Source organism: Eleginops maclovinus, chromosome 16 (assembly GCF_036324505.1).
Source record: "Eleginops maclovinus isolate JMC-PN-2008 ecotype Puerto Natales chromosome 16, JC_Emac_rtc_rv5, whole genome shotgun sequence".
Lineage (NCBI taxonomy): Eukaryota > Metazoa > Chordata > Actinopteri > Perciformes > Eleginopidae > Eleginops > Eleginops maclovinus.
In genome coordinates, this window is record NC_086364.1 from 22,516,428 (window position 1) to 22,541,425 (window position 24,998).

Below are 24,998 nucleotides of genomic sequence, written 5' to 3' on the forward strand. Positions count from 1 at the left end.
GAAACCTCCTTCCTAGAAAGTCAGGTCGTCACAGGGAAAGGAAAAACCACTCTGTTTCTTAGAAATTCTCCCACACAGTGTGAACCCAGAAAGGGAAACTTACACGAGGGAAATCACTCTGTCATTGTGTTCATTTGCTAATAAAATTAAATACTTAACGATGTGTCTTTAATAAAGTGGATAACTTCTGAACATATAGTCTGAGTACATTAAGAAATGCTCCTCACTATTTGGTGAATTACCTTTAAACTTGCTGTAGCATTTTTCTACTAAACATAGTCTTTGCGCAAAAATGTACACTTTCAAACATTTAGAGTTCAAAGTTATTATCTGGACAGGTCATGTCAAATTAAAATACTTTGACATTCGTGTTGCCATAGCTTTAATGAATAATGTGATCCTTTTTCCTCTAAATCCATAGTAGCTATAGGAGTATAAGCCACAATAACAGCCGTCCGAGGAGAGAGGATAGCAAACAGCTTCTCCGCGGTCAAACCCACCAACAGGCAAGCCAGGTGCAAAGTTCAAGGCTGAGGAAGAGTGGAAGCGCTGATAACACACGTCAGGTATACACGTATGTAGACATGTGGGGAAACATGCATGTGTCAAAACAAGAAAACAAGAGTTCATGCATGACCTCACTGTGCGGACAATACTGTATACTATTATTACAACTGTATTCTTCATCAGCAGTACTCATATTCTTCACTTAAAAAGGGCTAATTCTGATCATGTTCAGCTTCATATCAGTGTAGAGTCTCTCCTGGGACATGTCTCCATGCTTTAATGTTCAGAAAGCTCTTTATGTCTCTCATACTGCCTGTGCTGCAGCTCCTCTTTTCACCCTCTGTCTGAAACCAGAGCCCAGTCTGCTCTGATTGGTTAGCTGGACGGCTCTGTTGGGATTGGTTAACCTGCTTAGAGATGTCCCGCCCCTTAGCCTATCACGTACAATATGTTGGAGCGCTAGCCAATAGAAGTGTGAGTTTTAAATAGTGATGTCTGTATGTTCCTGAAGTAAACATAGGAGTCCAATGGACGTGTTTCAGGCAGGGTGTGTGTGTGTGTGTGGGGGGGGGGGAGAGAAACTCCCTCTGGAGGGTACAGAGAGAGTTTCAGCCTTTGCGGACCATTACCATTCACAAATACTTATATAACACACCACAGGAAGATTAGAAGTGTGTTTTAAACGTAACTTCTAACTATGGTTGTAATGTATCATGAATTGGAAAAACTAAAGCAGAGTACAAGTATGTCAAAGCAGTACTTAAATACAAAACTTGTACCTGGATACTTTCCACATCTGGTCATCAGTCAGGTTAACCTCTCCTGATACGTCACTGATTTTTATTGTGAAAGCAGGAATGGAGACTTCTGTGGTACAAACAGACTTGTTTTTGTTAGCACTGAAGAACACATCTGTGTTTCAAAGAAAAGAATCCCTCGACGTCATTAACCATTGATTTATCCGCAGAGGTCACGTTCGGCAGGATGGAGCATTTCAGTTGATTTATGATATAAAGACTCCTCAATTACAGTGTTTCCTGCTCATGTGTTTATCATGTCGAAGAAAGGCTTAACTTTACTGAACGTGTTCCTCTGGTTGCATCACATTATATGTAAGCAGTTGTCACAAGTTATGCCAATGTGTTGTTTTAAAGAGAGATCATCTATTGTTTCTGATTTGAATCTATTCTGATGAAATGTGTGAGCAGGTTCCAAATCGCTCTCGTCTGATCCTGAATAAACAAAACCAACCAACCGGACGTCACTGACCTATGCTCAGACGGTTTATGGGGATGGAGGTTGATAAATAGCACTGCTAATGATGTTTGATCATAGAGGACATCTTAGAAACTGGGGAACAGCCTACCAGGAAATACAAGAGACAGGGAGGCTAAAATCCCTGTGTTCCCTCCCCCCAGCCTGAAACGCTTCCATTGGACTCCTTTGTTTACTTCCTGAACGTAATGACATCACTATGTAACACTTGGCTTCCTTTGGCTAGCGCTCCAACACATTGTACGTGATAGGCTAAGGGGCGGGACATCTCATAAGCGGTTGACTAATCACAACAGAGCCGGCCAGCTAACCAATCAGAGCAGACTGGGCTCTGGTTTCAGACAGAGGGTGAAAAGAGGTGCTGCAGCACAGGCAGTATGAGAAACATGAAGAGCTTTTTGACATTAAAGCATGGAGACATGTCCCAGGAGAGACATTTAACACTAATATGAACCCGAAAACGAGCATATGTCCTCTTTCAGTTGAATTTTATATGTTTCTGTTTTTGTTGTATGCCAAGCACATTGAGCTGTATCCTGCATATGAAATATGATATACAAATAAGCTTTATCATTATTTTTACAATTTATTATCTACTAGTTATGTACTTGTTGTATTTTTCAGTTACAGGGGATGTTATTCATACCTTGGCCTATATTGATTGATGCCATATCTGCGTCATATCAGCCAGCTCAGGTTTATTCCTGATTTTGCACACTTTTCTGACGTTGTCAGAAATACGTTGCCACGCATCCAGTAAACACCCTCTCCTCCTCTTTCTCTAAACTTGTACAGCCACAGTGTCCTGTACGATCCGTTATCAAACAAACACTCACTTAGTCAAATAGAAATCACTTTTATTATTTACCTTTTGTGGGCTTTTTTTTGGGACAAATGGGTGACTGATGAATCGACTATTGCTCTGTAGGTATTAGACTTTTAATATATGAAATAGAAGTTACTAACCCTATTCAAAATAAAACCTTTTTATAGAGGGAGGTCAAAACAAACACTTTTATGGACGGTTAAACAATACATTATTTTATTGGTTTTGGTGGTTTATATAATAAAAAAAATATATTTTAAAGGGTATATATTGATTAAATAATAGAATACTATTATTGTTAACAAAAAATAAACAAAAACAAAATAAGAATATATAAATGAATAAACTATAAAAATAAAAATCTAAAATCTAAACAATATTTTTTTTAAATAACAAAATAAAAATATATTTATATATAATTATACAAAAATATACATACAGATAAAACACACTTACACAAATTATTTCTATCTACATAAAAAATTGTGTTACATTTTATTTTTCCTCAATTTCTCTATGTATGAAATTCCTGATGCATGAGTGCGCCCTCTGCTGGACACTGTACGTAAGGAACGTAATCTATGACGTATACAACGGAACCCACGTGGTCTAGCTTTCCACACACTTATGCAGTGCTTGGAATGACTTCCGGTTACCAGCGTGTAGTTTTTTTATTCTAGTTTAAAGATAAATTCCTAATCAAAACCATGGCAGGCAAACCGGAGTTGAGGATAAACTCCGGGTTTGCTCTGAAATACGATAAATACCGACTGAAAGAGGAGCTGCAGAGACGTGAGTGTTTCAGCTAACGATGCTAACTGACAAGCTAACAACACAACGTGGGGACCAGCAGCAGATTTATGTTGTGTATTTTACTTTTAGGTGTTGTTAAGTAGCAATAATATAGTGTCTACATACTCAGTAACAAGTGAAAGTCATGCTTCCTTAATCGTACTTAAGATAAATGTAAGCATAACAAAATACTTAAGAGTACCAACAAATATAAGTAACTCTTAATCTATTATAGCCAAATTCATAATCACAATATGTCACTTTAATTTTGCAGCTGGTAAAGGTGGAGATATTTCTACTTTAATTTAATGTTGTATTTAAACAAACCCATGCAAATATTGTAATATTCCCATAGTGTTGTTGTTTGACTGATATGTCATAATTTAACATATTGTTTTATTTATCTTTATTTTTGTAATTAAATTCATATTGAAATTAATATTTGAAATCTACTTCAATATTTTATTATGTTTTTTCTTAACGTCTTCCTTAATATTCATATTTTAATTAGATGTATTTTAATATTTATTGCATATTTAAATCTTAACTCATGAATCTTTAATTACATTTTTAATTAACTTCATATTTGTTATTTTATATTTGAAATCTATTTAATATAAAACAATTATATTATTGCATATTTTTTTATAAATTATATGCTTTTGTTTATATAAATATTATTTCAATTAATCTTTTATTTACATTTTTTAGTTTTTGCTTAATATTATAATTTAAATTCTATGTATTTTAATCTTTTATTGCATACATTCATCTTAACTAATGTTAGTATATATTGTATTCCAAAATGGATCAAATGTCACAAAAATATCCCCTTAAATAAAATATAATATGTAATAAATATAATAGGAAATTGAAATACCTCAGATATTATAGTAACTGTGTTTTTCCTTATTGTGCAGTAAAGGACAAATATGGAGACCAAGCGGACGACTCTGACTCTGAGTCCAGCTCTGATGACAGTGAAGTGGTCAGCATCTTCTTCTCCTCTTACACCACAGTGTCTCAATAACTTGTTACATTTTTTGACTGACTCGTGTATTTTTCTCCCCAGGAGCTGGACCCTGAAGTGGAGCGGGATTTTTACAGAACACTGTCCCTGCTGAAGAAGAAAGACCCCAAAATCTACCAGGAAGATGCCAAGTTCTACTCAGAGGGTAAATGTTGTGTATATTCAGTGTTGCGTTCAGGGTCTGTAGGACATTTTGTAATGTGTAAACTACCTAATCTTTCAGGTCCATCCACCAGTGATGAGAAGCCTTCCACATCGAAGAAAGCCGTGAAGCCGATGTACCTGAAGGACTACGAGCGTAAAGTCATACTGGAGAAGGAGGGGTGAGTCAGAGACTGAGAATCCATTCTTACAAACTGTGCATGAATGCACCGCCATCACATTTCTCAGAGATGCAATTTGTCTCCTACTATCAGGATCAAGAACGTAAAGGGACAGTTCACAAAACACCTTTTTTCTGTTTATCCATCTTGATTTTTAGGTGTAATCTGAAATCCCTGACACTGTTTGGTTTTTCAAAAGCATGTACCATTTTTCAAAAGGGAGTGCCATATAAGTTATTTTGGAGAGATGGCAGACCTCCCTACAGATGTCATTACAAACTATAGAGATAATTAAATACATAGAAAATAGTTATTTTAGATTTTTCGGTCCACTTTCCGATTAACTTAGGCCTTGACTCGCATCTTTGCTGATGTGTAGGAGAGCTCAAGAGGTGTTCTTGTGTAAAAATATCTTCAAATTATGTTGAGTCGGAGAAGCAATGAGCCTGTTAAAATATAATGTTGGCATTGGATGCTGTTGCTCATCGATAACCGATCATTTAAGCGGTAAGAAACACACTTTGTGTCCACTATTAACAATGCATGAACGTTTGGGTTTCTGTTGTGGGCTGATTGTGATGTCTATAAATGAGTTGTAAGTGGATCTTTTATAGTTGGATCTTAGAGTTTCCTTACAATCCTTATGATGAGAAGCTGCTCATTCTGTCAACCTTTTTTATTCTTACTTTACAGTAAATACGAGGACGATGACGACAGCGATGATGAGGAGGCTGCCATGAGAATGGAGGAGGTATTGGACCCGGTTAACACATATTTATCATCCCTCAGTATTATGCAAATACAAAACCAGTGATTTATTAACTCTAAATATTGTTTCCTAAAGAGAGCGTCGTCTCCCAGCTACATCCAGGAGCAGCGGCAGCTCAGAGACAGGTAAGACTCAGACAGTCTGAAGGTGTCTGTCAGAATGACTCAACTCTCCCCTCCAGTTTTTAGTTCAGAAAAAGATGATTTAATTGCCACAAAATAACAAGGATGGTTCGATACTACATTCTCGCAATAAATGGTCTCTACTTTCTGTACATTTTGTGTGTTTTATTTAAATGTGTAGCATCTGGTGTCATTATGAGCTGCCGTTAAAGCATTTGAAGTGGTTTTAAAACATAGACTGAAACTTTGAAGTATACCAGTCAGTGATAATCCATCATTATTTATTTAGGATTTTAGAGCCATTGACGTGCCTTCTTCAAATACAAATAGTTGAAATTAAGTCTATTTTGACCATAAATCCCAAAAAGATAAAGCAGAACTTGTAATGAGTTGGAATAAAGACAATTTGGTTGATTATTTGTACTATATGCCTCAAACAAAGGTTAACAGAGTGTAAAACCTCTCCTCAGCTTCCGTAAGTTCATCCAGGACAGCGATGAAGAGGAGGAGGTCCCCGAGGGAGACGGAGGCTCAGAGCTGCTGACCAGGAGGGTCAAATCACAGGACGAGGAGGTGAGACTCTGCTGCCTTACTTCAAATCATGAGGAGAGACTTTTAAAGGCTTCACAGATCAGGATCAAATCTGCTGATGTGTTTAGGATAAAGAGGAGGCCGACTTTGTGGAGTGGCTGAAAGGACAGGCTGACATCGAGGGTCCAGAGGAGGTGAAGGACATGGTGAGTGACATATTTATCAGACTAACTGTAAGATAAACATGTTTGAGATTAGCTCTGTAGTGAGAGGTTTCTCTGGGCACAGAAATACTTGAGGGACTACTGGAACGACCCGGAGTTGGACGACAAGGAGGCTTTCCTGAGAGACTACGTCCTCAACAAGGGCTACAAGGAGGGAGATGAGGAGGATGATGAGCGGTAGGTGCCAAAATGCTGACTCATTTCCGGGTTTTAGGACTCATTCCTGCACTACATTATTCATTTGCAATCTCTTCTATTGTATAAAGGATCCCGACCTACGACGAGCTGGTGCAGGATGACGTGGAGGACTCTGAGGAGGAAGGCGAGTCTTTCCTGGAGCGTCAGGAGGACTTTGAGAGGAACTACAACTTCCGCTTCGAAGAGCCTGACGCTCAGCGGGTCAAAACGTACCCGCGCACTATCGCCACGTCTGTGAGGTCCAAAGACGACAGCAGAAAGCGCAAAAGGGAGGAAGTGAAGGAGAGGAAGCAAAAGGTTAAAAACGATCTGCTTCTCATCAGTAAATCCTAATGCTGCTTTTATTAGCTTGTATAACCCCCCCCCCTCTTGGTGAATCCTGTCTTCAGGAGAAGGAGCAGAAGCAGGAGCAGCTGAAGCAGCTGAAGAACCTGAAGCGCACTGAGATCATGGAGAAGCTGAAGAGGCTGCAGGAGCTGACGGGCAACGAGCAGCTGGCCTTCAGTCAGGATGACCTGGAGGGGGAGTTCGATCCGGGGCAGCACGACCAGCTAATGCAGGTGGGTGGAAACACACGAGCTGTGCAACAAATAAAAAGTATGAGGAAGGTGATAAATGTTGGGACTGTTCTGGCTTAACGTAAGCTACAAGTGTTAGCATGCAGAGCTAGCAGTACACAAGTCTTACTTTTAGATATGTTGACTTGTTATGTTAGGAAATGGAAGCTGGTTTAGTATAACTACAGCAGCTCTGTCCTGCTCTCATTTAGATTCTCATGATCAACCAACCTCATTTAAGTGTTACTCGAAGCTTGTTTTAGGCTAGTTGTTGTCCTAAAAAGCCTTGATAAAACAAGGGAATCATGCACGTCTGTCCGTCCGGGGAGAGGGGTGCATCCTCTGACCAATCAGGGTTCATTAAACACTTTGAGGAGAGCTACAATCTGTCACTGTTAGTCATTGTAAGCTGCATATACAGTGTGTGGTTCAGAATGGAGAGCTTGACTGGCATATCGACATTAACCAAGGGGGCGGGGCTTAGCAAACATTCAAAGTAGAGAAGGCTGCATCATGCCTCGTTAGTGTGATTAGTAGCACCTGTGCTCTGACGCTCCTCGCACAGCTGCGTTGGGTTGAGTTAATCACACCTGTCCTACAAGGAGTCAGAGTGCAGCTGGGTCTCAGTGCAGAGCTCTGAAGCAGCTCAACGTGGCTTTCTAACACATTTAAACTGAAATATGTTTAATTTTCTTCCCGTTTTTAGAAGTTCTTTGGGGATGAGTACTACGGAGGAGCAGAGGACGAGAAGCCTCAGTTTGATGACGATGAGGAACCTGAGGGTAGGTCTTTTTCTTGTTGAAACGGCATGCTTTATTTATTTTCTGTAGTGCTGGTATTAACTTAAGATCAAACGTTTCTTTCTCTGGGACGTTTGCAAGGAATCGTGAGGCACTGATTTGGATTTAAATGTTTATGTAGCAACAAGAACCGCATGTCAGTAATAATACAGGTTTAATTCTTTCCAATCAACTCTCTGTTTAACCTTCATATTCTTAGTGTTTGAGTTATATTGCATTAAGCTGACTTTATTTTATTCAAAACAACTTAAAATAGGTGCTTTTAAACCATAAAGATAAGCACTCAAAACAATATAAAATTAGACCTGTGTCTCAATCAAACCAAACCAGGTTAAGTGTTGGTGCATTAGCTTCATATCAGAAACTCCTTATGTGCTTTTAGTTTGATCCTGTGTTTGACTTATTGCTCCTCTACGGTGGCTCACCAGTGCTAACGTGCTACAACGGCTCTGGGTTTCCCTCTGGATTCATACAGCTTCATGTTATCTATATGCGGTTTGAAGGTGTAACCCATAGCTTGTTGTGTGTGCAGAACACTGGAACTGGGACACATGGACTGGAGAAGAAAGAGAGGAGGGCGGCGGGGAAGAGGAGGAGCAGTACGACGCCTCTGGACCGCACTGCGACGATGAGAACTTCATTGTGAGTAAACTTAACTTTTCTAATTTGAAGCCTCCTCTTATCACATCTGAGATGTTTGGTTTCTTGAATACATCCTTTTTTTTAACCAGATGGATGCCGACTACGACCCCAGCCAGCAGACGGCCTCCAAGAAGAAGAAGAAAAAGGAGAGGAAGAAGATGAAGAAAGAGGATTTGCCTCAATCGGGCAAAAAGAGGAAAAAGTCTCACTTTGCAGAAGTCATCACTCAGGACAAGCCGGTGTTCGACCCTCGTGAGTTAACCTCCTCCTATTGAAACAGAACCAGGCTGCTCCCCCTGTAGGCGTCTGACGTCACGCTGCTTGTGTTTCAGAGGCGAAGAGCTTCGAGCAGTACCTGGATGAATACTACAAGCTGGACTACGAGGACATCATCGACGACATCCCCTGCAGGTTCCGCTACAGACAGGTGCTGGCCAACGACTTCGGCCTGAGCACGGAGGAGGTGAGACCATCAGCGCTTCAAACTTCAGATAAATGATGTTTGCTTTTTCATTTTACCTCCAATAAACCTAGCTGCGTCTTTGCTTTATCAGCCAATTAGAGTTCAAACACTATAACCCCCCCAATACAACTATATGCAGTTAGCTTATCCAAAAATGTTCAGCAACTAAGTGCCATTAATGAAGGATTATATGATGTGAGGTTTCTCACATATTGCATGGATGTTAGCCTAGCTACCGGAGCCATTCAGACCAATCAATAACGAATTGGAGCAGAAAAAAAGACAGTTTTTAAACCAGTTTTGAGGCCAAGAGCCGCCTCCTCTACTGTGCAAACTCAAATGGTTTGCACTCAAGGAGCTGATCCAAACCTGGAACTAAAAGGGTTGGGTGTTAGCCCTGGATCTACTGTCTGCTGGTGGGGAAAATGCTGCTGTGATGAGTTAGAGGTGACTGATCTGGTATTGCTCTTCCTCCGGGAACCGCTCTGACCAGGGAATGATCTCAAATTAATCTTCTCTCTGAGCAGACCACACGGCAGAGAAACTCTTTAAAAAGTCTTTAAAATATGTACTAAATGTGTCCCAGACTAATTGAAGTCTCTGGTTCCTCCCTCAGATTTTACACGCTGACGACAAGGAGCTGAACCAGTGGTGCTCTCTGAAGAAGACGTGCATGTTCAGGTACGACCTCTGTTCGCTTTAAAGTTTCGCTGCCTGTTCTGTCTCTGTTCGTTGCCTTCACTGATTCTCTTTTTGTTCTCTCAGGTCGGACAAGGAGGAGTCGAGTGATTTAAACAACTATAAAATCAAGGCCAAGAATGTGAAGAGGAAAAAAGAAATCCTCAGCTCCGTCTATTCTGAGTAAGTATAAACCAATAGTGACCTATATTTGTTCGCCGACCCGGAAGTAAGAAGCTAACTTTAGGCTATAAAGGAACTACAGCACGGTGACATGACTTCACATCACCACCGCTAAGCTAATGGATGCTAATGTTGGGCTATAAAGGAACTACAGCACGGTGACATGACTTCACGTCACCACCGCTAAGCTAAAGGATGCTAATGTTGGGCTATAAAGGAACTACAGCACGGTGACATGACTTCATGTCTCCACCGCTAAGCTAAAGGATGCTAATGTTGGGCGTGATGGCGTTTAGTCATCTCATTTAGACACTTGTTAGCAACCACTGTGGGAATAAACCCATTAAGCTCTCTTCAGCTTGTGTTAACCACAGACCTTATTTCAGACTAACAACCACAAACAGGAAGTGGTAAAATGCTGATTAATTTCTGTAGTTTTTGGATGATTTGATCCACAATTTGGAGCACTGTCTAACAATACGTCTCTGAATTTGATCTACAGGGAAGCTAAAGAGCTGGAGGATGCTAAAAACAAGGTCGGGAAGAAGAACAGGGATCATCTGAAGATCCAAAATGGAGAAACAGAGGATGCAGAGTCCTCCGCCATCACAGACTCCACAGAGGAGACAGTTGTCCAGACTCTGAGAGAAGCAGGTGACGACGAAGAGGAGGTTCTGGTCCCCAAGATGAAGCAGGAAGAGGAGCTTGAGGTCGCCGCTGCAGACAAACCTGTGGTGGTGAGGAACAGGACTGAGAGGCCGAAATGGTCGAAGGCGAAGCAGAAGGCCCCCGGAGGAGGACGACGCCTCTCATCGGGAGGACTGGCGGGGGTGAGGATCGGAGGCCGGGAGTTCAGCCAACAGAGACTGAAGGCATACGGCCTGAACCCCAAGAGACTGTTCTTCAGACAGCTGGGCAGGCAGAGACGCAAGGCTCAGGAGAAGATGGACAAGCAGAAAAGCACAGAGTGAGACGCCCGTTCAGAAGGATCCCGACACCACAAGCTCTAGATTTCTGTGATCTAATAGTTGTCAGAATTGTTTCCCACCCTCAATGTATGAATCTTTAAATAAGGACTTCATATTTAGGGTTTTTACCACATGGTTGCCTTAGTTCAGACTTCATGGATGATCTGATTCCTCTTGCATTGTGTTTACTGTAATAAACCTACAGATTAACTTTGCTGTGACATTTAGTTTCTGGAGAACCCATAGATTTTGATGCTCTAAGAGTTTAATACATTATGATTGGTTCAGGTTTGTAGATTCACTCCCTCAAATTTACCTTGGTTTGAAATTATATAAGACTGGATAGTGGCTACACACGGAGTTCTGTTGATCTGTTTATACTTAGATAATTGTTATCATAATCTATTCCTCTTGTGCTAACTGTAATAAACATCCAGATCAAATTTCATGTGGCAATTCTTGAGATCAAACACTCAACACTGTCTTTTATAGCTGATTAGAGCAGATGTGATTCATAAACTGTATTTTTACATGGTTTGAATCAGGTGGATGAAAGCTATTCACTCTTCACCTTTTTATGCTCTGAAAACAAGATGAAAGAAGATGTGAAATCCTTCAGATTTGAAGCTCCTCTTGATCCTGCCCGGATCTGTGCTCAAATAAACTCATCAATCATTATAAAACATATCAGAGATATTATTCTGAAATGGACCAATCAAACAATGACTACTTTTACTGTCGCTACTTTAAGTACATTTAGAGGAGAGTACTTTCTACTTTCACTGGAGGAACATTTAGAATACTTTTACTGTGACAGAGTATTCCTACACTCTGGTACTTCTACTTTACTCAAGTACAAGACCTGAGTACCTCTACTTTACTCAAGTACAAGATCTGAGTACTTCTACTTTACTCAAGTACAAGACCTGAGTACCTCTACTTTACTCAAGTACAAGACCTGAGTACCTCTACTTTACTCAAGTACAAGACCTGAGTACTTCTACTTTACTCAAGTACAAGATCTGAGTACTTGTCCCACCTCTGTTTCTACTTCACTTCATTTCTGACAGCTTTAGTTATTCCAAGTTTTGCATAGAAATGATTTTATTGAGCCAGAAGTTTGACATATGTATGATTATTTTATTATGTTTTTGCATGCGTTTATCTGAACTATTTTATACATTTTTGTGCAGAATTTATATTTTACATGTGGTACAAGATAATAAGTATAGGGGTGTATTAATATGTAATGTGGATGTAGAATTGCGGTGAGATGGGTCTCATAGTGAAATAATGGTGTATCATAGGTATAACAATGGTGTTTTGTCTAATCTAATAGTAAGGAAATTAAGTTACCAAAGTTTGTGAAAGATTAGAAAAACAGAGTGCTAATTTTACTACTTTACTACGTATTTTTCTACTGACTCCAGACCAGTACAGCAGGGGGCGCTGTGCACGTGAGTCCGCTTTACATCCGCGCGCATTAACAAACGAAGAAGAAGCAGCAGAAAAGGCGCGCTTACTGTCGGTTTGGATCCCACGAACAAACTGAAAGGTAAGATTTCTGCTTTATTTGAACAATTAATTACTGATATTTATCTTAAACTTTGGTATTACAAGTTAGTTTAAGTGTTGGTGATACTGTAGTAACATTGTGTTGTTTGTCGACGTCATTTTATCATAGTTTAGCTAGGGTGACCAAACGTCCTCTTTTGCCCGGACCTGTCCTCTTTTTACGTCCTGTCCGGAGCGTCCGGGGGGGTTTTATAAATTCATGAAAACGCCCGGTTTTCACTGTTGGGACCATTAAAAATTGACTGGCGCTTCCCCCCACCCCCCAACAATCGCAAGTGGAGGGTTTTATAAATTCATGAAAACGCCCGGTTTTCACTGTTGGGACCGTTAAGCGTGTACTTAAATTGACTGGCGCTTCCCCCACACCCCACAACAATCGCACGTGTCCTCTTTTTCGCCATCTCAAATCTGGTCACTGGTTTGCACATCCGTTGCAAACAACAAACAAAACACAGCGAGAATTTCACCCTTTTTAGACGATTTATTTACCTTTCTTTGTGGATTTCAGTTTGATAAACATGTCAGCTACAGGGTCAGTGTGTGTAAAGTAATGTACATTCACTTAAATTAGTTGATCAAGTCCAGTGTTGTGGTAACTGGTACGTATTTAATGTGTTTTAATGTATATTATGTCTCTTTTTGTTCTAACGTTTCCTAATTTGTCTGAAGTTAAGGATACTTATTGTAATGTTATTTTAATACCAGTGACGTGCGGTGAAGTTCATGGCTGGTGAGGCACTGACGTAATCACAATCAGATTTGAACCTTAGAGCATCTTATTCATTATTTGAATGGCAGCAGTTAATGGTGTTGTGTTTAAAATCCCAAATCAGCAGTCTTCACATATAAAAAACTGTATCACTCAATAAAGCACATGTAATTAAAAACGTTATTGCGATATTACCTTTATTTATAAATGAAGTCCATGCGCCGCTCCTTCTGAACAAAAGCATCAATGACCTGTTTGTAGAAAAAATAAGCAAACGACTGCACTTGACTTAACTGTCAATTTTAGCTCGCTGTCACTTATTCTGCAGCGCACGAAGAATCACTGGACTCACTAGCACCCCCTGCCATGAGGCAGGAGAACTGCGTGCCTCACCTAGTCTCTCTTCGCAGCGGTTTTGCTCAGCACAAGAGACACGTTACAGACATACAGTTGACAAAAAACACTGTATATTATATACACCAGCTAAAGTATGGAAATTAGTTAATATAGCCAGAGTGTTTGAACATTTTAATAGCGACATACAGACAGACAGCAGTTACAGTCTCACTGTATAGCATGTCAGCAGGTTGGTGCCTCACCGAGCAGCCGTTCTCAGTGTTTGAACGTGAATATGAAAATTCAGCGATTTTGGATCAAAATAATGTAAAACTGGTGAAATTAAAAGGAAAATAACTTTATAATACAAACAACTGGATAAATATGATCATTAAATTTATTTCTTCACTTTACTTTTCATGATGACTCACCTGCCTCCCCTCACCGCACGTCACTGTTTAATACATATTACAATACTTCGTCTTTATTTAAAGTAGCAGGCGTTATAGTAAGTATCCACCAACATACTCCTGCTGTTATTTTTTATAAAACACTGTTCATTTTTATTTATTTTTCTTTCACTGTACAGTATTTATTTGTATCTTATATATATTTTTGGTATTCCTGCTAATAATATTCCCTTTTGCACTATTTGATGTCTTTTATATTGTATTGTAGGACTCTAAGGTGATAGATTTTCATTGTGCCTATGATAAGTAAAGCCTTTATATCTTTAGAAGTCAACATCTTATACTTTCTTTACACTGCAATGTACAGCAGTTAAAGTTACAGGACAGTAACATGTTATTTATTCACTGAAATAATTGTGGTACATAGTTTACATCCTTGTCAACACACTTTCCAACTACTACAACAAACAAACACACAAACAAGAATCCTATACTGTTGTTATAGTAGTGTTGACAGTCTGGTATTGTTATAAGCAATCTTCCACTGCTGGACATTGCTTCTAATGTTTGATTTGTTTGTTGTTGTTGACGATTAGCCAGCCTCGATGACTTGTCTCTCCCTGCATCAGAAAAACAAACAATCTTTTCTGTTTTGCTTTCCAGGAAGCATTGTCCCCACGATGGCTCAGGTTGACAAGTTCCAGGACTTGGAGGAGACAGGGAATGCTCTGGTGTCGTTCATCAACAGCAGCAGGCCTGAGAAACTGATGAAGGTGAGGGGCGAAACACAGGCTCTGTTCGAGAAACACATGGAGACCAAGAAGCTGGTGACGCAGATTTTAAAAGGCAAGTCATCACAACTATTGCATATACAGTACAAGGAGGCTAGCACACAAAAGGAATTTGCTTTGGTGTTAGGGTTGACAGGGATTTTCACAGTAAAATATAGTATGAGGAACTAACAGCCCACTTTCCGGTGAACATCCTGCATCAGAGCGAAGCTGAAAATAATAGCTCCTTCACGTCTTAAAGCTGCTGAGTCATATATTGCACCTCAAACAACAAATAAATCCAGAGCTCTGGTTTATTTACTTCCTCTCCAGAAAAAAGGAGAGTAAAAGAAAAGATCAGAAATCTCAGTCTGTGTCAGCCTGCTGCCTGCCACTCGTCCCCCGGCAGACCCACCGGACATCCATCCCCTATTTACTCTCCGTAAGCTGTCTCTGCCGTCGGACCAGACATCTGACCCCATCTCCATATTTCTGGACTCATTAAACCCTTTCTGACCATCAGAGAGATTGTTTTCTGGCATCACTTTAATATTTTACAGGGGAAATCTGTACTTTGGTTTGAAGGAGCCGTAAAAGGGATTAGAGACCCTGTTACTGGTTTAGATTAATCCCTGGTGCTTACACAATATACAGAGAAAGACTCCAGATGAACCAGTGCTTCAGACTCCCTCTGATCTTCATCTTAAATGTTGTCTTTATCACCGTCCTTCCTCCCCAGATGTGGCTCAGGTGGAGGAGGCTGCTGGTCAGAGGCTAATGGACATGGAGGCGGAGAAGAACCAGATGGAGGAGGAGCTCCAGAGCCTGGAGGATCAGCTGAGGCGGTGCAGCGCCAAGAGCCAGATAACCGACTCAGAACTGGAGTATCTTTTCATAAACGTCTGATATGGAACATGCAATGAAAGGAGCCATATCAGTGTCATTTTTCTAATCCTGTCTTTGTTAGAGTCCTTAACTGTCCTCCAGATTTCTGCAGAAGGAGTTAGAGAGTCTGAAAAACAACGAACACGAGCTGGAGGCTCTTCGGAGTGAGGTGGACGAAGACACGGAAGAGGTCATCCCTTCAGCTGTGTGAGTCCCACATATTAAAGGATTGACCGAGGAGGGATGAGTCTGTGGATGAACGTGCTCCTGTTTTCTTACAGTCACATAAAGAAGTTTGAAGTTTTGTCTGATTTTCCTTTTGAATCCTCCCTCCACAGATATGTGTCTCAGGTGTACTACCTGATAACGAAGATCAAGTGGGAGTACGACACGCCACCCAACATCTTAAAAGGAGGTAGGTGTAGCTTCCTCTGGTCGTAATGAGTCTCTAATAATGTGACACCTCAAGTTTGCAATCAGGATTTCTACATGCTGGCATTTAGGGAGCCAAGCATTAATGTTGATCATCCAGAAGGGTGTCTCTTTCCAATAAGGACCGCCTCGCTGCACATTATCCCGCTTATTACACGGCCAGATACCAAACACACTAATGACTTGACCCCTGATATTAATTGAAATGATTGTATGGACTTGAAAATGATCGTATTTCTCCCTCTAAGAAAACAAACCTTGTTCCGTGGCTGAACTCCGACAACAATCATTTTTAAATTTAAAATGAAGGCAGCCCTGATTAGTGTTTTCTGCGACGGTCCAAGTCTGTCCACAGTCTCCTCTAGCAAGTCCTTAAACTCTGCAGAGCCCATACCGTGTCTACTTCCGGGAATCTATCTGACGTCCAGTGCTCCGTCTTTTAACCTCTTTCTCTCTCTTGATCCTCCTTAGGTCATTATAGTGCATAACAGAGGTCTGTACTACTGTCAAATTGACCTCTGAAATGTCCAAATTGACCAATCAGAATCGAGTATTTAACTAAGCGCTGTAATAAAACATTTTAAGATGTCAAAGATGAACACAGGTCATAGTATATTTGTGTAGAAATATAGAGGCTGTTTTGTATATTGACTCCTGTAAGAGATACTGTGGCTGGGGGGAAATGGAGTGACATTTTCTGGCTTTTGTTTTGTGTTTTCTGCAGTTCACTACGGAGCCGACATGGCATCTCCGATCAACATTGACACGTCTAACATATCACCGAGCGACGTGAGCGACCAACTGTGGAGCTTCGTCAGCACCGAGTGGTAGTTGCAGGCGTTGTGAAGAACTGCGTGTACTTTATTTGTGTTGTCTGTCTGTTATATTCTATACTACGTTTACACTGTTTCTGAAAATTAAATATCTCACAACTTTCAAATGAGTAGCTTTTCTTTAACTGTATTTAAGCAACATCTATATCATGTGTCATAGTGTTGAAGGGGGGGGGGGTGTTGGCCACTAGAGGGCGCTGCAGGGCTTATTGGTATGCTATTATACATCTCCCAAGAGATGCTGCTGTGTTTTTTTTAAAGGCTTTGTTTCATTTGCTGAACAACAGGGTGAAACGCTGATGTAAACAGATATTAAAGGGTTTCTCAGTTTCCACTGTATTTCAGCTGTGACATATTTGCCCACCAGCTTCCTCTGAGAGGAATAGGTGCCACATGGTGCAGCATGGTGAAGAGTGGGCAGACTGACACCCGATACGCTCGCAGCATGACTGGAACCCGCCGTGTGGTTTCCTGACGGTAAACAGAGCAGCGCCTCGACCCTGCTGCTTCATCACACTTCTCAACGAAGTGGTTAACAAGTGGTGAGCAGGCAGGCGGGTCTCTGTCAGTCAGGCCTGATCCTCACTCTGTTTCATCTTTGTTATTCCGTTAATCGGTAGCGGATTAGACTTGAGCTTAAATTGGCTTTGTACTGTTAAATGCATATATATATGACATCATAGAGTAGCATATTTATCACTGGCGTTTTACGAGATTCACTGAGGGTTCGTCAATGATGAACTCAGTACTTCTATTTAAGCTATTTGTACTTAAACTCCACTACAACTTAAAGGGACATCTTGTACTTTAAACTCAGTGATGGAAAGTAACTAAGTTCATCTACTCATGTACTTAAGTACAATTTTGAGGTACTTGTACTTTACTTGAGTATTTCCATGTTATGCTACTCTGTACTTCTTCTGCACTACACTTAAATCAGACTTTAGTTCACCTGCAGTAAATCCAGCAGCTACCCTGCAGTATACAAAGCCATTCAAACTAGCTGCACCTTTACCAGCTCTGAGAACACTTTAATGATCAATCATTATAAAACTTATCAGAGATATTATTCTGAAATGGACCAATCAGACAATGACTACTTTTACTGTCGCTACTTTAAGTACATTTAGAGGAGAGTACTTTCTACTTTCACTGGAGGAACATTTAGAATACTTTTACTGTGACAGAGTATTCCTACACTCTGGTACTTCTACTTTACTCAAGTACAAGACCTGAGTACTTCTACTTTACTCAAGTACAAGATCTGAGTACTTATACTTTGCTCAAGTACAAGATCTGAGTACTTATACTTTGCTCAAGTACAAGATCTGAGTACTTCAACTTTACTCAAGAACAAGATCTGAGTACTTCTACTTTACTCAAGTACAAGATCTGAGTACTTCTACTTTACTCAAGTACTTTACTCAAGTACAAGACCTGAGTACTTCTACTTTACTCAAGTACAAGATCTGAGTACTTCTACTTTACTCAAGAACAAGATCTGAGTACTTCTACTTTACTCAAGTACAAGATCTGAGTACTTCTACTTTACTCAAGTACAAGATCTGAGTACTTCTACTTTACTCAAGAACAAGACCTGAGTACTTCTACTTTACTCAAGAACAAGACCTGAGTACTTCTACTTTACTCAAGTACAAGATCTGAGTACTTCTACTTTACTCAAGAACAAGATCTGAGTACTTCAACTTTACTCAAGAACAAGATCTGAGTACTTCTACTTTACTCAAGTACAAGATCTGAGTACTTCTACTTTACTCAAGTACAAGATCTGAGTACTTCTACTTTACTCAAGTACAAGACCTGAGTACTTCTACTTTACTCAAGTACAAGATCTGAGTACTTATACTTTACTCAAGTACAAGATCTGAGTACTTCTACTTTACTCAAGTACAAGATCTGAGTACTTCTACTTTTACTCAAGAACAAGATCTGAGTACTTATACTTTTACCCAAGTACAAAACCTGAGTACTTCTACTTTTACTCAAGTACAAGATCTGAGTACTTCTACTTTACTCAAGGACAAGATCTGAGTACTTCTACTTTACTCAAGGACAAGATCTGAGTACTTGTCCCACCTCTGTTTCTACTTCACTTCATTTCTGACAGCTTTCGTTACTCTGAGTTTTGCATAGAAATGAATTTATTTAGCTCAAAGTTTATGTATGATTATTTAATTAGGTTTATCTGAATTATTTCATAAATTTGTGCAGAATTAATATTTTACATGTAATACTTTAAGTACATTTGGCTGATCATACTTACTTTTTCTCTACCTCAGTAATACAAATGCTATGTATACTGTAAGTACAAAAAATGCTTCAAATCTTTTCAAGTTTTGTCCAACGTTAAGAATCAGAACGCGCGTTGTGCTCCAGGTAAACTTCATTCACATGTTTTATTCAGTGCACATTATAAAAAGTGACATCATAACTTACGGTTTCACAAAACAAAAGGACTATAGATATTTACAAAGTATACAAAACAGAAATCAGTAAATAGATGTTCTCTTTACATGTATGTACAATAACACAGTGATACGTTTATTGTCACTCTAACCACACAATGAGTTTCCCCCCCAGTTCTCTGAAGCCCACACACACACACAGGCTCTGTTGCCGAGCAGGTTGCTGCTTTGTGGGAAAAGATGATATCTGCTCTTTAACGACAAACACGTTGAACTTCCTCCAAGACGAAGAGCCGTTTTTGTCCACAAACTGGAGCACATAAATGGGATTACTGCAGCCGAGAAGGCGTCGACAAGCCTCCGCTATCGGGTTTATAGAGTCATTCATCATGTGTTACTACATATGTTCAGGGGACCTCCAGAGCTGAAAGAGGCTCCGATGACGCGTTTCAGGGCCTCTCCGGGAAAAATAAAGAGCCTCTGATCTCGGGCGACCGACCAAAAACTCACATGGCAGAAATTACACGGGTTTGGCTGCAGATCCTTTGGGTGTGGATGCACATGTCATTAAATACAGCTCGGAGAGACGAGATAAGGACAAACTTTGAGCTTTAGCCCCGGTTTATCTGCGTCATCAGGTGGTTTATGTGAACCGTCTGCACACTGGGATCATTTAAACGCGGATGAAATGAAGATCTGAGCGACAGATTGGTTATTACTCTGCCTCACAGCTTTAGTTAACCTGTTTGTGTTTAAATAACGTATTCATTACTCTGTTGTTTTGGATCATTTCAATCATTTCACAAGTAACTCTGCCAGAAAATGCTCCAAAATTGGCAAAAAAAACCCAACTAAATAAATGCATAGAAATTAGTAATTGATTAATTAATTGCATTTTATAATTACAGTCATTTTTCAATTAAAACGGCCAAAGATGATTTTTTTTCCCGAATGTTTATCGGGATTTGCTGCTTTAGACCAATTCTGAGCAAAATCTAGCACAAATATCATGGATTCTTTCAGAAAACTGGCAAAAAGAACATGCTAATTAATGTGAATTTCCATTTATATGACATAGCTCGGATACTGTCAAAGGTATTACCACCAGCTTTGGATAACTACTTTTCAGGACCATGTGTTCAAAGGAGTTCTTGGTAAGCAATTTTCTTAATGAATTAAAAACTCATTTCAGTCATTTTTCAAGTGAAACGGCTCAAAAAAAGCTCCATATTATTCAATTTTGCTGCTGTTGTCAAGGCAAGTTCCCAACGGTGTGTAGCACATATTTAGGGAGATTTCCACATCATTTGCAACACATACCGCCCGGAGGAATTCACATTTCCACTGATGTGACACAGCTGTATTTATATACAACATCTGCCCTTTCATTTCCCTTTTAAGAGGACAACGCCGATCAAATGAAATGTCTAAGCGGGAGATTCTCTGACTAATACTGGCCGTGTTTGTAGTGTCCTCAAGATAAATGTAATGCCAGTTTTGCCCCCTCCTCTTAAGGTTGACGTTTCTTTCACATATTTAGTGTCTTTCTCCCAGTATGGATCTCTGCTGCATCGAGCTTATTCTGTCCAGATTAGAGACCGTGTTTCAGTCCGAAGGCTTTCTCTAAGAGTCACGTGAGCGGCTGTGTCATGTCTTGGAGATCCTGGGGTAAATCGCTTTGGGCGTGAAGTTCCAGAAGACACCGTCGTCTCCAGTCCCTCCAGCCTGTGGGAAGCACCGTCCGCCTTACTGGTGCTGCACTCCAGGAAGGGGATCCCGATCTTCTTCACCTGCCCGTCCTTCGTGATGAGGCAAGGTCGGCACAGCAGCCTCAGGATGGCCCGCCTCATGTCCTTGCTCGTCAGCGTATAGATGATGGGGTTCAGCAGGGAGTTGAACATGGCCATGCCCAGGAAGTAATCCGCGTTGAAGAGCACTTTACATGCATTGGCCGGACAGCAGAAGTCCAGCAGCAGGAGGATGAAGAGCGGCAGCCAACACATGATGAAGACCCCCAGGACGATGGTGACGGTCTTCAGGAGCGCCATGTACTTCTGGGATTTGCGGTAGAGTCCCTTGCGCTGCGGCACCGAGGCGAGGCGCTGCGTGTTGCACTTGACGATGCGGAAGATGCGCACGTACAGAACCACGATGGAAATGAGGATGGCGCTGAAGACGGTGATGCAGAACAGGATGTAGCTTTTGGCGTAGAGCGGGAGCACCGTGGAGCACTGGTCCAACATACCGATGCAGTTCCACCCAAGAAAGGGAAGCACACCCAGGAAGACGGACAGCACCCAGCTGGCGCCGATCAGAGCGAACATCCGGCCTTGTTTGTTGCCCTGGTACGGCTTCATGCGCACCATCGTCACGTGGCGCTCTATGGCGATGGCGAGCAGACTGATGACGGACGCCGCCAGCATGATGAACACCCCGCCTTCTCTGAGGAACCACAGCACCGGGGTCATGTTCATGGTATTGGCGCCGGACGTGAGAATGTTCACCATGTACATGAAGCCCGCCAGCATGTCGGAGAGGGTCAGGTTGCCCAGCAGGTAGTACATGGGCACGTGGAATTTCTTGTTTCTCCAGATAGCCAGGAGCACGATGGCGTTTTCTACGGCGATGAGCACGCAGACGAGCGCGATGGCGATGTCCATGGTTTTGAGTCCTTCCAAGTACCTGTTGCCCTTGGTTTTCCCCATGTACTCGTAGTGTTCCCAGATCACTGATTTGTTCTGGTATGAGCGAAACATCCAAAGAAGGTTTCTAGAGGAGGGCGACATTGGCATGGCGGATGGGGTCGCCATTTTTACTTAGTTCCACAAGGTGAGTTTCTGATTTCTTGAAGTTAGATCCACAGTAAAGGTGTCATAAAGTCCTCTGGTTGTGCATTCTTTGTTTGGTAGGAGAAGCTTGAGGAAGAAGAGTTCCTTTTGATGCAGTCAGAGAGGATTTCCTGTGGTTTGGAGTTTTCCTCCAAAGTCGATGCCCGGCTCTGCCACTAGGGGGACGATGAGGGCCAACCTGCATGAGACCAGAGGAGAGGACAGTCAGTGAAGATGTCTCAACATAAACCCGATCCTTAATGACAGGAAATAGATTATTGGATTAATTTAGAGAACACCAGTCAGAATATAAACGGAAGGTAATGATTATTTACATGATTTAAACCCCTCTTTTTTTCTTGTTCCTAAATCAAATTGCCTTCGGGGATTAATATAATTTTATGAACCAAATAAAGGATTAATGAGGAGGAAATGCTTCCAGTTGGTGCTCAAATAAGGAAAAACTGGATGTATTGGACATCTTCCTTGGTCGTTAGTGGCAGTCCCAGTCTGAATGTAAACCCACGTTTGTTGTTTTTCAGGTTCAAACGTGCGGAACAAAATGAGTAGGAACTCAAAGCACATATGTATTATTAAAAACGCATTTTTTGCAATGACGTAATTATGCATGTGTGTAGCCATCCAAAACAGTCAATTTGAACTAGAAAAGAGACTTGGTTAATTTTCCCTACATGTACTTATGTCATGAAATATACGATATAAAATCACAACGACAGAGTAAAAAAGGAGCACTTCCATAGAGTCCCTTTAAATGTATCACAGAGCAACACAGACCCACTTCATCCGTCTCTGCGCATCTTCTCCAACAATCGAAACTTTTACAACGTAAATATCCAGTAATAGCAGCAGAGAGAGGACACTGCATCACATAACTCTGATTGGCGTCATAAAGTTACACAATAATCGATAACGTCATCCATAAAAGAACCACTTGCACGCTCTAAAGTGATCATCATTTTATTTCTGGCCAACGTGAACCCATTTCACCCGTCTTTACGCATCTTATCCAAACAATGTAACTTGTAGTACCCAGTAGTATCAGCAGAGAGAGGACCCTGGGTCAGGACACTTTGATTGGCGGTCATACAGTTACCAAAATAAAAGTCAAAACCATCAGCAATATCGATACGGTAGGAGGTAAGGTAAAGTCAACATAATAATTCCACGCGTCTTTACGCATCCTTTCCGTCCAAAATGGTAAAAACGTAACTTTTAAAACACTTTTCCACACACCTGTTGATGCATAAATATCCAGTAGAAGCAGCAGAGAGTGGACATCGAGCTAGGCAGCAAAAGGACCCGTCCTAAGTCATGTATTTCAGAGCAACACAAACCCACTTTACGGATCTCATCCAATAGCCGTAACTTGTGAACGTGATTTCCGCGCGCCTGTAAACGCGTAGAAATCCAGTAGTGCGTACCGTAATAGTTAAAAACGACCACTTGCATACACTGACGTCACTATAAATGCATTTCAGAGCAACGCATTTAACGCGACTTCACGCATCCCAGCCAACAATCGTAACTCTGAAACTATTGTTCCACGCTGCAGCAGAACGACGACACCGCCCACGCCACTTTAGTTGGCATGCATACAGTTAAAGAAATAAACGATAGAGGCATGACAATGAACATAATCGATTCCCTAAGAATAAAAAATGACCACTAAAATCAGTATAAATGTATGTCAGAGCAACACGGACCCATTGTGCGCGTCTTTACGCACACACGCGTCCAAATTGGCTGAAAAAGGAAACTTGAAATGCGTTTTCCACGCACCTGTAGAATGGTTAATATCCAGCAGCAGCAGCAGCGGCAGCGGAGTGTGATGTGATGTGATGTGGGATCGGAGCAGGCAGGACTCGACATGCAGTGGGTTGGTCCTCCGTGTTGTTTGCCCTTCAACGCTTCTCCTCCCTCCTTCGCGTGACCCCTCACTCTCTGATTTGCCCTGAGGAGGGATTGCAGCTCGATGACAGATTATGTGTTTCTGTTTGTTATACAACAGAACAGAAAGAAAGTGAGACTTGAACAAGAGGTGGAAGACAGGGCCATGACTCAAGTAAAAGGAGAAACTATTCTCCTACTTTGTCTGACAGATTGAGATTACTGGGAAATAGACATTGCGATATAATTGGTTCAGATATCCAGCGGCAGTTTATAAAGTCATTCAAATGAGCTCCACCTTTACCAGCTGTGATAACACTTTAAAGCACCAACACTCATCATCCAGTCCTTCCATATACTGCATACTGTTCTGAAATGGGCCGGTTTGCACAATGATTGCTTTTACTTTTGGTTCTTTAAGAAGATTTTGGTGCTTTTTGAGTTTAAGTATAAAGTCTGAGTACTTCCACCACTGGGACATTCATAGTAATGATAATTCACTTTTTTAGTAAAGTAGGACACATCTTGAGTCCAGCTGTTAACATGAAAACATTAACGAATTCATAAATGACAGAGAAAGAAATGTCATTTGAGTTATTTATGACCGGGTAATTTAACTTTCTGTGCACAAACGCTTCCTTCCAGAGATTTGAAGGTCCTACAAACATTCAGAAAGGGAGGAGAATATCTATAAATGGCATGAAAGCCCCAAAAAATGGTGTTTTTTTATGTGTGAGCAGAAAGATAATTACAGACGTTATGGCAGTATGTCATTTTCTGAATTTTGGGGTTTTCTGGCGAGCAAAACAGACCCAGCTGCACCTGCTGCACAAATTGCTTTTTTTCCACGGTGACATTAACGTGTGGTTTTTCCCTTTACAGTTTTTTTTCTCCGAGTGTGAGGTTTCTCTGCTCTGTGGGAGAATCTGAGAAACCTGCAGAGCAACTGTGACGATCTGTAATTACACGTCAGGAGAATCAGGAAGCGAAACGTTGGC

The 24,998-nt window shown here is 40.9% G+C and overlaps 3 protein-coding genes and 1 non-coding gene across 4 annotated transcripts; 3 read left to right on the forward strand and 1 right to left on the reverse strand.

The window, feature by feature from the left end:
- Positions 1-3,209: 3,209 nt before the first annotated feature.
- On the forward strand, positions 3,210-11,331 carry kri1 (KRI1 homolog). The gene is made up of 18 exons (XM_063904959.1): positions 3,210-3,400; positions 4,321-4,388; positions 4,473-4,575; positions 4,654-4,753; positions 5,447-5,504; positions 5,598-5,647; positions 6,115-6,217; positions 6,304-6,381; positions 6,464-6,576; positions 6,666-6,894; positions 6,987-7,157; positions 7,861-7,936; positions 8,487-8,596; positions 8,686-8,848; positions 8,929-9,059; positions 9,676-9,740; positions 9,825-9,920; positions 10,423-11,331. Exons 1-18 carry the CDS (start codon positions 3,316-3,318, stop codon positions 10,889-10,891), a joined length of 2,268 nt encoding a protein of 755 aa, XP_063761029.1. The 5' UTR covers positions 3,210-3,315; the 3' UTR covers positions 10,892-11,331.
- LOC134878790 (Z30 small nucleolar RNA) lies at positions 9,488-9,586 on the forward strand. Its single transcript, XR_010167730.1, has one exon. It is a non-coding gene; the product is annotated as a Z30 small nucleolar RNA (small nucleolar RNA).
- Positions 11,332-12,321: 990 nt separating the features above from the next.
- On the forward strand, positions 12,322-16,945 carry spc24 (SPC24 component of NDC80 kinetochore complex). Its single transcript, XM_063904207.1, has 6 exons — positions 12,322-12,443; positions 14,582-14,764; positions 15,428-15,572; positions 15,676-15,780; positions 15,912-15,988; positions 16,730-16,945. Exons 2-6 carry the CDS (start codon positions 14,599-14,601, stop codon positions 16,834-16,836), a joined length of 600 nt encoding a protein of 199 aa, XP_063760277.1. The 5' UTR covers positions 12,322-12,443; positions 14,582-14,598; the 3' UTR covers positions 16,837-16,945.
- A 2,291-nt stretch (positions 16,946-19,236) lies between these two features.
- s1pr5a (sphingosine-1-phosphate receptor 5a) lies at positions 19,237-24,139 on the reverse strand. The gene is given in 3 exon segments (XM_063904077.1): positions 19,237-20,958; positions 20,961-22,291; positions 23,893-24,139. Coding segments are annotated over 2 exon segments (1,161 nt in total). The 5' UTR covers positions 22,075-22,291; positions 23,893-24,139; the 3' UTR covers positions 19,237-20,911.
- Between the last annotated feature and the right edge of the window lie 859 nt (positions 24,140-24,998).

Excerpts from the sequence above, each read along its gene's own strand:
- kri1 (XM_063904959.1), top strand. The coding sequence starts at position 3,316 with ATGGCAGGCAAACCGGAGTTGAGGATAAACTCCGGGTTTGCTCTGAAA. Across the intron at positions 6,218-6,303 it reads TCAAATCACAGGACGAGGAG|GATAAAGAGGAGGCCGACTT; the intron begins GTGAGACTCTGC and ends TGATGTGTTTAG. Across the intron at positions 6,895-6,986 it reads TGAAGGAGAGGAAGCAAAAG|GAGAAGGAGCAGAAGCAGGA; the intron begins GTTAAAAACGAT and ends TCCTGTCTTCAG.
- spc24 (XM_063904207.1), top strand. The coding sequence starts at position 14,599 with ATGGCTCAGGTTGACAAGTTCCAGGACTTGGAGGAGACAGGGAATGCT. Across the intron at positions 14,765-15,427 it reads GGTGACGCAGATTTTAAAAG|ATGTGGCTCAGGTGGAGGAG; the intron begins GCAAGTCATCAC and ends CTTCCTCCCCAG. Across the intron at positions 15,989-16,729 it reads ACCCAACATCTTAAAAGGAG|TTCACTACGGAGCCGACATG; the intron begins GTAGGTGTAGCT and ends TGTTTTCTGCAG.